This window comes from Aphelocoma coerulescens, assembly GCF_041296385.1.
Source record: "Aphelocoma coerulescens isolate FSJ_1873_10779 chromosome Z unlocalized genomic scaffold, UR_Acoe_1.0 ChrZ, whole genome shotgun sequence".
Lineage (NCBI taxonomy): Eukaryota > Metazoa > Chordata > Aves > Passeriformes > Corvidae > Aphelocoma > Aphelocoma coerulescens.
Genome location: NW_027184085.1, coordinates 10,234,025 through 10,248,067, shown reverse-complemented (window position 1 = coordinate 10,248,067; position 14,043 = coordinate 10,234,025). Strand labels below are relative to the sequence as shown.

The window sequence follows — 14,043 nt, the reverse complement described above, 5'->3', positions numbered from 1 at the left end:
GGCTGGCAATGGGGAGCTGGAAGCAACCAGGAGACTTGTGTGAAGTGACTGCATGCCAGCAAGGAGGGAGCAGTGAGAATACCACTTCAGAGGGGCACCGCCACAGAGTGCTCCCTCCAGCACCCACAGTGTAAGCTCCTCAGACAGTAAAGGGCAGATTCATCCATCACACAGACACACAATTAATTTTGTCCTCTGCTTCACTGTGCTGTAAACAGTGAACACAAAGCAGAAAAAGCAGCTTGTGCTCCAGAGGAAAATTATAAAAATCACAGCTTAGGGTATTTCTACAGTCATCAAAAAGCCCTGACTTACCCAGAAAATATATACCCTAAGGCTGTTTCTACACTAATGTGAATGTAGTCACTTTTGTTACCAGCCCATTATATGTTTTTCCCTAAACATCACATTGACTTGGCAAGAACTAATGCTACATCTTTACCATCAGGTGCTCTTGGAGCTTTACGTTTCAGCTACATCTTGCTCTGGGCAAGACAAGAAAGGACAGGAATATGCATAACTGCAATTTCTTTATATTGTACCTGTTTTTCCTCCTTGCAGCTCCTTCAGTTTCTGCTCTTTATCTGAAGTGTAACTTCAGCAGGAGCACCCACCTTGAGAAACGACCCTATGCAGGTTATCTGAAACCATAAACTATCTGTCCAGGTTTAGGACTGTAAGTGACCAAGGAGCTTCAGTGTGGACCTTCTGCAGATTGATTCAGGTGACAGGTGGGCACCTGTCCCATCACCCTGGATGTGCAGATATTCAATTTTATACCCTTTAACTGCTTTTATACCCTGTGCAATCTCCTCACCCAAGCCCTCAAGAATCCACAACATTCCCATGCACATTGTCAGTCCAGACTCATCTTCTGGGGTGACCACTGGAGCTGACTGACTGCCTTTGCCTGGCACAGAAACCTGGGACTGATGCCCTGGTAGGGATTCCAGTGATAGCAATGTGCTAACACCAGACCTTCTCGTGCTGGACACCAGGCAGAGATCCCCAGAGGATTTGTGGCTGACAGCTCCCACCAGCTGCTGGAACCCAAATGCATCCTGCATTCCCACCTCAGCTCGATACCAGGCTTACCTTTTGCAGGCAGAAGATGCGTTTGATAAGGCCTGTGGTGGTCCAGGTGTTGTTGAGTGTCACAGTGAAGTCGCCGTAGACCTGCTCCTGCTCTGGCCAATACTGCTCACACTTGATCTGTCAACAGCAGTGAGACATCTGGGCACAGGCAAACTCACAAGGGGAGGACTGCAGGGGTGCAGAGCTGCTCCCTGCCCTCACTGATGGCTGCACTGGGAGCACAGCATGTGTGGAAGCCTGGGCTCTGGCAATGCCCAGGCTGAGCATGGGCTGAGAGGTTTTCTCTACCTTGTTCTGCTCCACTAAGCCCGTCAGCATCACAATGACTGAGGTCTTCTCCTGCCAGACCATCTGCCAGAAATCCACCACTGTCCCAGCCAAGGGGCCTTGGGAAGGAAGAGGAAAGCCCTGTGCCAGTGTCCAAGCCATGGGGGTGTGCTCCCGCACACAATTTGGACATTCCCAGGCTTTCCTCTACCCAGGGACAGAGGCACAGCCAGGGGATGTCAGCACCTGACAGGGGTGCTGCCCACATCGGCTCCATCACCATGTTAGAAATTAGGACAAGGAGGAGGGAGAGAAGATGAGCCCAGGACATGTCAGGGATCCACTGCTGCTTTAGGGGCTCCCACATGCAGACCCTTGAGATGACTATGAGCTGCTCCCATATTTAGGGTCCTATTTCCCAAAGAGCATTTTTGCAGCTCTGCAGGGACCTCCTCATTGCATGCTGCACAGAGCAGACAAGCCCATCCAGGCTTTGCACTGTTGAGAAGAGGTTGTATCTGAGTGCACTGGGTGCAGACATGCCAGGCATTTGCAGGGGTGTCCCCGTCATGTTTGTTCCCTTTGGCCAGCTGCCAAAGGGAACAAAGTAGGCTTGTGGGTGGAAGGACCACGTCCTCAGACTGGGCAGCGCAGACACCAGCTCCAGCTGCTGTCAAGCTACCACTGAGACCTTCCATGCCCTGAAGCAGCTGTAACCACTGCTCAGGACAGAGACCCATGAGACACAGGGACTTGGAGTGAGCCATTCACAGCTCCTTGGCTGCTATCCCAGCTCCCCATTCCCCAGAATTCTCAGGGCAGTGACTGGCATCTCCTGAGGATTGAGGTTTGGGAGCACCTACCTTGAGCTGCAATGAAGAAACGTGGACTTCGGTAGCTCTGCAGGGGAGAGATTCAAACAGCTCAGATCACATGGGTTAAATGTTTAACAGGGAATTAAATAAAGGATCCATACATCCCCACAGGCATCAAAGCCCATAACCCTCAGCACAGTGTGTCCCACAGCACCTCTCCTGGCCAGCACAGACAGTGGGTACCCAGGGGCTGCATCTCAGCTCCTGTCCCCTCACACGTGTCTCTTTTTGTTAGAGACGAGAACTGCACACAAACCCAGGCTACTCCAGGCAGCTCTGAGGGGATTCAGGGAACATCCCTTGAGGGCAAGAAGAGCCAGACCTCAGCCCCCCTCCCCCCCCTGCCCCCATGTGAGCAGGACTGTCCTCACCCAGCACAGCCAGGCACCTTTTCTACCCTTCCCAGGGTAATAATTCCTCGCTACCTACATCCACATAGCTGGCATTGATGTAGCCATTCCCAGTGTCAGAGGGCTGCAGCACCACACGGCAGTGATCGTCTGAAAGAGAAGGGAGGTGGGCCGGTGCTTTAGGGCAGCAACAAAGAGACTGATTAAGGGGGAAGGCATAATTTATTAAAGTCTGTGACTGTCTGTTGTCTCCTCAGCAGCACCCCAGCCCTCAGGACATGTTCAGGGTTAAAGAACAGCTGAGGAGACAAAGGGTGACATGGCACAGCAGGAAGTACAATGGGGTTTTAGGCAAGATTATGAAATGGCCAAATGTACACACCATGTGAAGCCCAGAGGAGCTTTAAAGTTTGAAAGAAATTGGGTCACTCCTTCCACTTTCCCACAAATACCTGCCTCGAGATGGAACATGGCAGTGCTCAGCAATGACTAGCATCAAGAACAGGAATATAGTGATGTTTGATTAAGTTTGCAGGAGGATTTGAAGGGCAGAACATGGATCCTCCAATGGGATATAGAACAATGGGGCCAGAAATCCCTCTGGGTTTCAGGGGCCACAGAGGATGAGATGAGTAGCTCAGTATTTCTGAAGTGTCGGAGGAGCACCACACCAACCCAGCATCCTGTGCTATCCCAACCAGCTCCAAGAGCCTGAGCCAACCCCTGAAGAGCTCTGCTTACATGGGATAATGCTCTTGTAGCGGTTCTTGTTTTGATTACATAGCTCCTTCCCAGCATTGCAGGGGTGCAACAAAGTGGAGGACAATTGCTGTGGAGGAAGAAAACAAGCCCACTCTGCATTGGAATGTATTCTGGGGCTGGCCAAGGCCAACTGCATCACACATCCAGGGAAGAGGTAAGCAGTGCTGCCAGGTGGGAAAGCAAAGCTAAACCAGACCTGATATTCTCTAAGAAGCCCAGCACCATGCCTGTCAACTGATTCATCATCTGTCTGCTCTGCCTCTATTTCTTCCCTCTTAAACATCTTCAGAGCCTCCAGCAGTTCTTCCACCAGGATCTGTGTGTTTGGCTTGCATACATCTGCAGAGACCACAAGGACAGGACTTCAGCACCCAACTGATGCTAAACTGGCCAGCCCTGGAACTCTGCAGTGGGGACTGAGATGGCATTGCAGCAGCCAGGACTTCTCCAAACCTTAGATTGTCCCTCCCCACACTGGTCCCTTGTCCTGGGAGGTGTCCCTTTCCCTGTGCCAGGCAGCTCTGATCACCTTGTTCCTGCAAGGACCTTATGGAACCAGCAACCATCCTGCCTGTGCTTTTAACAGACAGCCTGTCTAGACAAGGCACACAGGGCCCTTGCTCATACTTCACCTTTTTGACATCCTCTCAGGGGTATAGTGCTGTTGTTCTCTGATGCTTTTGATCTGTTGTGCTTCAGCCTGAAAAACAGCAAGTCGGGTCCACAGACCAGCAGAACAGAGAGACAGAGGAGAGCCTGTTGCCCATCTAGCCACCCTGCCTCCCACCCTGCCTCATCTCAGGCTCCACTGGGATTCTCTCTGCCATTGCAAGCTGATGAATGCCTCACAGAGGGCAGGAGAGGTGAGGCACATACTGACCTGAAGAGCACAAAGAGCAGCAAAATCCCCAGTGCCAGGCATCCAACAGCCAGTGCTACTGCCACAACCACTGGCTTCCTGTCCAGCAGAGATGATGGCTCCTGCCCTGCAAGCAGCACAACCCAGGCTCAGGCTCCTGCACAGCCTGAACCAAGCATTGGGAGATCCCATAGAGACATGGAGTGTAAAGCAACTTCTCTTGTCTTCCACTCCAGGCTTTGCTTTAGAGAAAAGCTAAGTTGGGGCAGAAGGAGCAGGTGCTTGCTTGGTGTGATACCATCTATTGTGGATCCTGTGTCCCTGACGGCCCGAAGCACTGCCAGAGTCTGGTGAGGTATCTGCATTTAGGGGTTGCACATCACGAGGGGACCACTGGGAGTAGGACTAAATATGTGATGATAGCAGGGATGATGTGCAATGTCCAGCGGCCACTGGAGCCACACCTACCCAGGTGTCCTGAGGATGTCTGAAGCCTATCTACCACAGATAGCCTCAAGATCTAGAGAACTTCTATGAAGACCAAAGTACAGCAGTATGCCACCACATCTACCCTGTGCCAGCTCCTTTCCAGGGAAGCTGCCAGGCTGGCAAAAGGGAAGATGCAGGAGAGAGGCTTGGGCACCATCAGCAAGGAGACACTTACCAACAGAGAAGCTGTAGCAGACACAGGTGAACTTCTCTGCCTGTTGGAGGAGACAGGAGGGAGAGCTCAGCCCACTCGTGCAGCACTAGCCTACCTGGCAGCACAGGTCCCCACCCAGGGCCACCGAGTGACCCGGCTGTGGCCCAGGAGCCCAGGGACACCATCCTGCCCAGGCATGGGAGAGGAGTGTGCCCTCACAGGCAGCCCAGAGCCAGCGAGGGGCCCAGCCCCGGCCGGCAGCATCCCCAGGGAGCAGGAGCCCCGCGATGGGTACCTGCGGCGAGAGGCGGACGAGGCGCAGGAGGGCCGTGTAGTCGCAGCCCGGGCGGAGGGCAGCGTTGTGGTGGCCCTGCCCGCGGCTGCCGTCGCCCAGCACGAAGTCCGTGGGGGCGGTGAGGTTGAGAAGAGCGGCCAGGTAGACGCTGCCATTGAAGAGCTGTGGCTGCCCCGCGCAGATGCTCTCCATCACCGAGCCGTCGTGCGTCGTGGCCACGATCAGCTGGTGCTCCCTGCAGGGCCCAAAGTCGGTGGGACGTGGGGGACAGCGGGGACAGTGGGAAGGAGGCGTCTGCAGGCCAGCGCTGGCGTGGCGAGAGCCATCCCGGGGCTGCAGAGCTGCGGGGGCTGCGCTCACCTGGCTGCCTCGGAGGGACGGGCGATGGGGCGCAGGGGGAGCACGGCCGTCCCTTGGGATGGGGCGATGTCGCGGACGCTGCGGCAGCCGATGCCCTGGGGGTGCGGGGTGTCTGGAGGGGAACAGCCGCGGAATGAGCGCGGGCAGGGCTGTGCGAGGAGCAGGGGCAGCCTCGGGCAACGCAGCTCTGCCGAGCGCGGCTCCTCCGTGCCCGGGCTCCTGGGACAGCGACACAGCAAAGCTTACCCGAGCTGCCGGTGTGAAACTCCCTCGTCAGCGCAGCCCCGGCTCCAGCAGCCGTCAGCCCCCGGATCATCACCGCGTAGCTGCGGCCAGGGCTGTGCTCCGGCAGCCGGTGCTCGGTGACGGAGCCATTGAGCCGCAGCCGCTCCATCTCCAGCACGCCGCTGTCCCCGGCGTTCCTGGCCGTGATGTTCAGCTGCGGGCAGGAGACACAGCTGGAATGCAGCAGCTCCCACCTGCCCGCTGGGAAGCTGCCTGCAGCTGGCAACGGCCCTGCCAGCCTGCCCTTCCCTGTGCCTGGCCCGGTGGGGAAGGCTCCGGAGAGGAACGGGCAGGAGCCTCAGCCCCATGCGGGGACCTCAGAGCAGAGAAGAGGAGAGGAGGAATTTGGAGCCAACACTCGGGATGTGCGAGCAGCAGCCTCTGTGAGCACAGGGCTGAGCCCCTGTGAAGGGAAGAGGGATGCTGTTCGTTTGAAGGGCTGTAGATACATGTACTGAACCCGAGGAAAGGTCATCCCAGATGCATTGCAACACGAGAGGCACTGTGGTGACATCCTCCACAAGAGGAATCTGAGCTTCTCTTTTCCCTTGTGTAAGGTTGGACTCTGAAGGCTTTCTCTAAGAGAAAAGGAGAAGCACTAAAGTTTCCATAAGTAATACAGATGAAGGATCCCCATTTGCCCATGCATCATCTGAATACGTCATGAGATCCCTGGCCATTCTCACTTGATGCCTTTACAGAAATATGTTCTGGGCTTATGCAAAAGAGAAGACAACTGAAAGTGGACAGAAAGATTGGTGTCTGGGAGCAGGTGAGCTGAACAGGCTCACAAAGTGTTGTCAAGAGCTTGTCTGGCAGTTTCTACAGGAAAGAGCTAAGAAACAGCATGCAACATCCCTGTCACACCGTGGAGACCTCTGTCCTCTGTCAGAGAGGGCCTAGAGCACTCTGAGGACTATCTCACCAGCACACACATCCTTCCCACTGCTAGAGAGGAGAGCTGTGCTGTGGAACATGCCCCAAATCCAGAGACAGAGGAGATGCTTCTAGCCATGCATTGAGGAAAAGTCCACAGAACAGTGCAGCTCTCTGGAGGAGAGACTTTCAAGAGGGACTTTCAGAGAATTACTCAAACCACAGGCTTTTCTGTGGCAGGAACCAGAAACAAGTATGCAAGAGACACAGGAAACCCAGGGATGCCACCCCAGAAGACACATCACCATGTCTTGCAGACCAATCTTCAGATGTTTGCCAAGCCCAAAGCAGAGCAGAAACAGGGATTAAGCCTAGAGGACCTGAAGAACTCACCACCTCTCTGGGCATCTCCACAGCATGACACATGTCAAGAATGAAATAGAAAATGTTTGTGCTCATCAAAGCCAGATATTCACAGGCTGGGAACTGTGGCTCATCCCAGCCGTCCCTTTCCCACACTTCCCAGTCTGCCTGCACACAGCTCCAGGCCCGGAGCTGAAGGTTTGCCCTGGTCCCTTGGTACCTGGTATCCGATGATCTCCCCTTTGCAGGAGGGCAGCGCCTTCCACGTGAGAGAGCCCCTGTCGGGATCCAGCCGCAGCTCCTCCGGTTTGTCCGGCACTGGAAGCACAGACAGTGGGGTCACACACAGGGCCATGAGCAGGAGCTGAGGCCAGAGGAGGGTGCAGGCAGCTCCTGGCCATGGGACAGGCTGCAAAGGGACTCCCAAGAAGGGTTTGTTCCCTGCAAAGGCTGCACGTGCTGCAGCAGGGGGAAGCACAACAGTGGGGTGTGGCGTGGGACAATGAGAATGGGACGTGCCCTGCTCAGGGCTCTCACAGCCCCTTCCCCAGAGCTGCCCAGGATCTGAGCAGCCCTGATCCCAGGCATATCACTGCAGGGAGCAGAGATGCTCTGCATGAGCTGACAGGTGAGGAGAACATCTATCCACCTGTGACACAGCTCGGGACTGTTCTTTGTCTCTGATATTTCTGTTCACATACCTGTTTCCTCTGTCGTGAACAACCATGAGAAAAGGGTTGCATTGGGGGGCAGGCTGATGGTGACACTATACTCAGTGAAGGGCTGCAAAGGAGAGCAGGTGAATGTTCCTGCCTGGCCATGTAACATCTGCTCTCCATTCATCTCCTCAGCCTCACAGGGAGGAGAGGAAGGCGCTGCCCGCCGGCACACGGCCCTCATGCCCTGGCAGGCATCAGGGAACCTGCAGGTCCAGTTCAGTTTGATGCTGGTGCTGGAAATCTCAAAGGTCCCGGGGACAACCTGGAGGACTTCTGTGAAGGAAAGATTGCCAGAAGGTCACGCTCTTCCCTTCCACTCCCAGCCATGCAAGGATGCTGCAGTCAGACAACCTTGCTCATCACCCAGCCCGGTGAGAGGGAAAGGGAGAGACTGAAGGTGGTCACTGCAGCTCTCTCAAAGGGGAGCAGGAGGAGTTGGACAGGAATGAATGTGGGTGAGCGAGGGGACTACTGCTGCTCAAGCAATTTTCCCCATCGATTCAAAACTGAGGTGTCTGTGTGTCCCAGAATCTCTACGGTCCAGCAGGTACAGCTCTGCTCTCCCTTGGAGGGAACATGAATGCCCTAAGCTGTGAGAAGAGGGGGCCAAGCCTGCACCCACCATTCCACAGAGCCTGGAGGGGGCCCAGCCCACATGCAGCAAGCTGTGGTGCTCACAGCTGCACCGTCTGAGAGGACACAGGCAGCAAAGCACTCTGATCCTGCTCAAACTGTGATGCTGCGTGCTGGCCACAAACCCCACCACACATCCCTCTCCCATGCTCTTCTCCTCTGTGCACAGCAATTTGCCAGAAGCCCTCAGGGAGACCCTTATCACTGACAACCTCAGTGGTGATCCACAGGCTGGACTTGACACTGCCTTCAGCAGCACTTGCCATTTCCCCAGGCAGCACGGAGCCAGAAATCTCCTGTGCCCCCCAGCCTGCTTTCCCTGTTCAGGGAGGGCAGAGCAAGGCAGCCAAGAGGGCTCCTGATCCATTCCTTACCACTGCACTCCACGCTGGACCGAATGCGGGCCCAGGCACCACTGGAGTCTCTTCCAGTCCAGAATTCTCTGTACACAGGTTTCCCACGAGTGGAAGACCGGACTTTGCTTGAACATCTGACACGGGTGAAGGATGGCTGGAAACCTTCAGGACAACTCAGCATCACTTCTTCGTTATTCTTGAAATTCTTCTTGTCTGGTGCCAGCTGGAGTCTGGAGTCCCACAGGGGCCTTTGGCACGTTTCTGGCAGAGGTGAAAGTGGGTGTTATTTGGGCTGGAGGTGATGAGATGGGGTATGGGTGGGTGGTGGGAGACAAATCCCCAGCAACTCCTCCAGCCAACAAAGGGGGAGGGAAGGTGACACATCCATCTGCTGGGATGTGACCTGCAGGCAAGATTTGTTGGGGAGGGGCTTTCTTTGTGCATGGAAATTGTGAAGGATCACTCATCTATGAACCTTCCCCATTCACCCTTGTGTCCAGGGCACCATATTCCCTTCTCCACAGCCCACAGCAGGGAGATGCCCAGGACAATCACCTCTGCACCAGGAGACACCCTCCAACCTCTCATTCAGGCCTGTTGCCCAGCGCAGCTCAGCTGGCACTTGCTGGGCCGTGGCACCACCCCTCCTGCTGGGATGCATGTCCCTTCAGCCATGGCTCATCCCTCCCACAGGGATCAGCCATGCCCCTGTGACACTTCTGGGCTCCCTGTTCTCACTCAGTCCCTTGGCCGCTCTCCTCCTGCCCCACACTGCTGGGTAGTGGGACAGGGGGGTGAGCAGTGCCTTCTCCATTCACATCTCCTGCTTTACCAATGCCCCTGCCCCTTTCTCCTGACACAACCCTTCCTTCTCACCAAATCCACCATCCTCCAGGCTGAGTAGGCACAGCTGGTCCCAGCAGTTTGTCCAGTGCTGCAGGGGGAGGCTTTGTGGCTGTGATTGTTACAGACAAGAACACTGGCTCCTGGAAGGAGCTCTTGCCTGTTCAAGCTTCTGCAAGAAGCTTTGTGAGGCCTGAAAGGGCTTAAAATACAATCTTCCTTCTCCCAAAGGGGCAGGCAAGGGATCTCACAAGGTTCGGATCAACCTCTGAACAGCCACAAAGGGAAATGCTGGTGACAAGCCACTTGTGCTCAGGCTTTGCTCTCAAACAGCCCTGATGGCAGGAGACCAGAGATGCCCAGCTGAGCACCACAATCAGCAGCATTGTCCCCCTGCCACCACCAGCCTGCTTGGATGGAAAGTGAGAGACTGGAGGTGGTCACTGCAGATCCCTTGAAGGCGATCAGGAGGAGTTTGGGATCAAGGTGCACTAGGAAACGGCATGTGAATCTTTGGGTGAATTTCTTCCTGGAAGCAGGAGGTGCTTTCACAGCCACCAGCCTCACAACATTGGGCCCAAGGAAAAACCCTGACCTTCCCATGCTATCCCCCCTCAGACATGTTCACAGGATCTCCCACTGCAAGGGACTAGCCTGCTTCTGATCCCTCCCTTACCGATGCACTCCACATGGGACTGAATGGGGACCCAGGAATCGCTGGAGTCTCTTCCAAGCCAAGAGGGTGTGTATACAGGTTGGTCATATTCGTAGTGCTGGAATTGGCATTTGATTTCAGGGAAGGATGGCTGGAAACCTTCAGGACAACTCAGCATCACTTTCTCATCCTTCCCGTAATGCTTCTTGTCTGGTGCCAGCTGGAGTGTGGAGTCCCACGGGGGCCTTTGGCACATTTCTGGCAGAGGTGAAAGTGGGTATTATTTGGGCTGGAGGTGATGAGATGGGGTATGGGTGGGTGGTGGGAGACAAATCCCCAGCAACTCCTCCAGCCAACAAAGGGGGAGGGAAGGTGACACATCCATCTGCTGGGATGTGACCTGCAGGCAAGATTTGTTGGGGAGGGGCTTTCTTTGTGCATGGAAATTGTGAAGGATCACTCATCTATGAACCTTCCCCATTCACCCTTGTGTCCAGGGCACCATATTCCCTTCTCCACAGCCCACAGCAGGGAGATGCCCAGGACAATCACCTCTGCACCAGGAGACACCCTCCAACCTCTCATTCAGGCCTGTTGCCCAGCGCAGCTCAGCTGGCACTTGCTGGGCCGTGGCACCACCCCTCCTGCTGGGATGCATGTCCCTTCAGCCATGGCTCATCCCTCCCACAGGGATCAGCCATGCCCCTGTGACACTTCTGGGCTCCCTGTTCTCACTCAGTCCCTTGGCCGCTCTCCTCCTGCCCCACACCGCTGGGTAGTGGGACAGGGGGGTGAGCAGTGCCTTCTCCATTCACATCTCCTGCTTTACCAATGCCCCTGCCCCTTTCTCCTGACACAACCCTTCCTTCTCACCAAATCCACCATCCTCCAGGCTGAGTAGGCACAGCTGGTCCCAGCAGTTTGTCCAGTGCTGCAGGGGGAGGCTTTGTGGCTGTGATTGTTACAGACAAGAACACTGGCTCCTGGAAGGAGCTCTTGCCTGTTCAAGCTTCTGCAAAAAGCTTTGTGAGGCCTGAAAGGGCTTAAAATACAATCTTCCTTCTCCCAAAGGGGCAGGCAAGGGATCTCACAAGGTTCGGATCAACCTCTGAACAGCCACAAAGGGAAATGCTGGTGACAAGCCACTTGTGCTCAGGCTTTGCTCTCAAACAGCCCTGATGGCAGGAGACCAGAGATGCCCAGCTGAGCACCACAATCAGCAGCATTGTCCCCCTGCCACCGCCAGCCTGCTTGGATGGAAAGTGAGAGACTGGAGGTGGTCACTGCAGATCCCTTGAAGGCGATCAGGAGGAGTTTGGGATCAAGGTGCACTAGGAAACGGCATGTGAATCTTTGGGTGAATTTCTTCCTGGAAGCAGGAGGTGCTTTCACAGCCACCAGCCTCACAACATTGGGCCCAAGGAAAAACCCTGACCTTCCCATGCTATCCCCCCTCAGACACGTTCACAGGATCTCCCACTGCAAGGGACTAGCCTGCTTCTGATCCCTCCCTTACCGATGCACTCCACATGGGACTGAATGGGGACCCAGGAATCACTGGAGTCTCTTCCAAGCCAAGAGGGTGTGTATACAGGTTGGTCATATTCGTAGTGCTGGAATTGACATTTGATTTCAGGGAAGGATGGCTGGAAACCTTCAGGACAACTCAGCATCACTTTCTCATCCTTCCCGTAATGCTTCTTGTCTGGTGCCAGCTGGAGTGTGGAGTCCCACGGGGGCCTTTGGCACATTTCTGGCAGAGGTGAAAGTGGGTATTATTTGGGCTGGAGGTGATGAGATGGGGTATGGGTGGGTGGTGGGAGACAAATCCCCAGCAACTCCTTCAGCCAACAAAGGGGGAGGGAAGGTGACACATCCATCTGCTGGGATGTGACCTGCAGGCAAAATTTGTTGGGGAGGGGCTTTCTTTGTGCATGGAAATTGTGAAGGATCACTCATCTATGAACCTTCCCCTATCCATCCACTTCTGTCTGTCGTTAGTTCTATCCACCTACCACAGCCCAAAGCAGGGATGTTCCCATGTTGTCTCTCCCTGCCCATCTCTCCTGAGCACTGCCAGGCCCACAGCGAGCACAGTTCTGTTCCTGCATGGGACAGCTCTGCATCCCCATCCCCTGATGGATGGCATTGCTCCTCCTCCAGAACCTTCCCATACAGCCTCCTGTCCCAATGCCAAGGGCTGAGTCAGCCCTGCTCCATCAGGGCTCCCTTCATTCCCCTCTGCTCCAGCTCCTGCAAGTGCAGGAGATGTCCCCCAGGTCCCTTATCCGTGGGCCAGCAGGGGAACAAGCAGACCTTTGTACTTGAGGGTGGCACCTGGGGGCACAGTAAAGGTAATGGAACCTTCATGGGCACCTGGTGGCAGCCTTGGATCCTGCTCCAGGCCCGGGCACCCAGCTGGGAGCCCCAGACTTGGCCTGCTCAAGAGCCACTGCAGGAGCTTTCAGCTTTCCCAGCTGTTGTCTCCTGGCTGGGTTGTCCTCTTCAGCGGTTTTCACAGGCACCACAGCCCCAAGGCGGGTGAAGGTAGAGGGGAGACAAAGGAGAGCTGCTGCAGCCTCACTTACCCATACACAGCACATCCTCCTCAATGCGTGTCCAGGCACCTGTGCCATTCCTGCCCCACCAGACATCTCCATAGACTGTTCTTCCATCACTCATTACCTGAAGTTCCTTTGTACATTTGACCTCAGGGAAGGAAAGCTCAAAACCTTCAGGACAGGTCAGTGTCAGTTCTCTCTTCTGTGGGTATTCACTTTCATCTTCTGAAAACTGAAGTCTTTCATTCCCCTGAGGTTTTGAGCATTTTTCTGTCCGGGAGAAAATGTGAGAGTCCTTCTCAGACAGGCAGTGCTCAGGCAGGAGAGGGACCAAGGCTTTTCCATGACTGACTGTGGTTAATGTCAGTATTCAACACCATGAGGAAACCCAAGGGCCCCCAAGAGCAGAAAAAGAGCACGTGCCTGGGCAAGGAGGTGATACAGGCCACTGGGAGAGAGGTGAACTGCGGGGCAGGATCTGTCCCACTCCAACTTTCCCATGACATATAGGTCAGGAACAGATTGGGAGGAGATGCAGGGACAGAGAAAACCTGTCCCACACTGAAGGCTTCTAACCCTCTCCATTGTGGAGACTGCTCCCAGCTGGGACCTGACTCTGAGCTGTGCCCAAGGTGTCTCACAGATACAGCGGCATGTTCAGGTCCCATCCGCAGTGAGAAGTGCACGTAGCAGGGGAGACCTACTGGTCCCCAACATACCTGTAGTGCAGGTCAGGTCCTCTGCCAACCTCTGCCATGATCCCAAAATCTTCACCTCCCAAACATCCTTCCAACTTGGAAAAATCTTGTTTGCACATCTGATCACATACAGGGAAGGAGTGTTGTTCATAAAGCAGCTCACTGTCACCTCTTCACCGACCCAGTAAAAACTCTGGTCTGGGCTAAACTGGAGCTGTGAGTCCCAGTGGGGCTGCTGGCATATCTCTGCATAGAGAAGAGGAGGAGGAGCACATGTAAGCAGGATGGGAGGAGGTCTGCTGGGATATCTCTTGATGTGGTTTTGACAGGGTCCATCTCCTTTGGTTACCACATTCAACTCCAAATCCCTCTCTTGCAGCCTAGAACAGAGTTATTGGTGGCAGCAGGCACCATCCATGAGCAGTTCCATCCATGCCTACTACAGACTTGTAGGCTTCCCCACTCAGGCTCCATTTGGATAAGGCTGAGCAAGGACTGAATTCCTCTCCAGCCTTTGCAAAGAGTTCCTTCCCCTCTCACCACCTTGG

The 14,043-nt window shown here is 54.9% G+C and overlaps 1 protein-coding gene across 3 annotated transcripts in view; it reads right to left on the bottom strand.

Annotated features, from left to right (window-relative positions):
• LOC138103592 (receptor-type tyrosine-protein phosphatase T-like) overlaps positions 1–14,043 on the bottom strand; it is a 29,107-nt gene that overhangs the window by 6,368 nt on the left and 8,696 nt on the right. For all 3 annotated transcript variants that reach the window (XM_069001996.1, XM_069001998.1, XM_069001997.1), the window contains exons 2-20: positions 13,517–13,741; positions 12,825–13,067; positions 11,753–11,989; positions 10,258–10,494; positions 8,757–8,999; positions 7,732–8,022; positions 7,251–7,348; positions 5,753–5,945; positions 5,507–5,618; positions 5,147–5,381; positions 4,873–4,912; positions 4,230–4,335; positions 3,982–4,049; positions 3,546–3,688; positions 3,329–3,416; positions 2,667–2,737; positions 2,226–2,262; positions 1,384–1,481; positions 1,096–1,212 (exon numbers count right to left, since the gene is read on the bottom strand). In XM_069001996.1, coding sequence (XP_068858097.1) covers positions 1,096–1,212; positions 1,384–1,481; positions 2,226–2,262; positions 2,667–2,737; positions 3,329–3,416; positions 3,546–3,688; positions 3,982–4,049; positions 4,230–4,335; positions 4,873–4,912; positions 5,147–5,381; positions 5,507–5,618; positions 5,753–5,945; positions 7,251–7,348; positions 7,732–8,022; positions 8,757–8,999; positions 10,258–10,494; positions 11,753–11,989; positions 12,825–13,067; positions 13,517–13,741 — 2,882 coding nt within the window. The remainder of the gene's footprint in view (positions 1–1,095; positions 1,213–1,383; positions 1,482–2,225; positions 2,263–2,666; positions 2,738–3,328; positions 3,417–3,545; positions 3,689–3,981; positions 4,050–4,229; positions 4,336–4,872; positions 4,913–5,146; positions 5,382–5,506; positions 5,619–5,752; positions 5,946–7,250; positions 7,349–7,731; positions 8,023–8,756; positions 9,000–10,257; positions 10,495–11,752; positions 11,990–12,824; positions 13,068–13,516; positions 13,742–14,043) is intronic.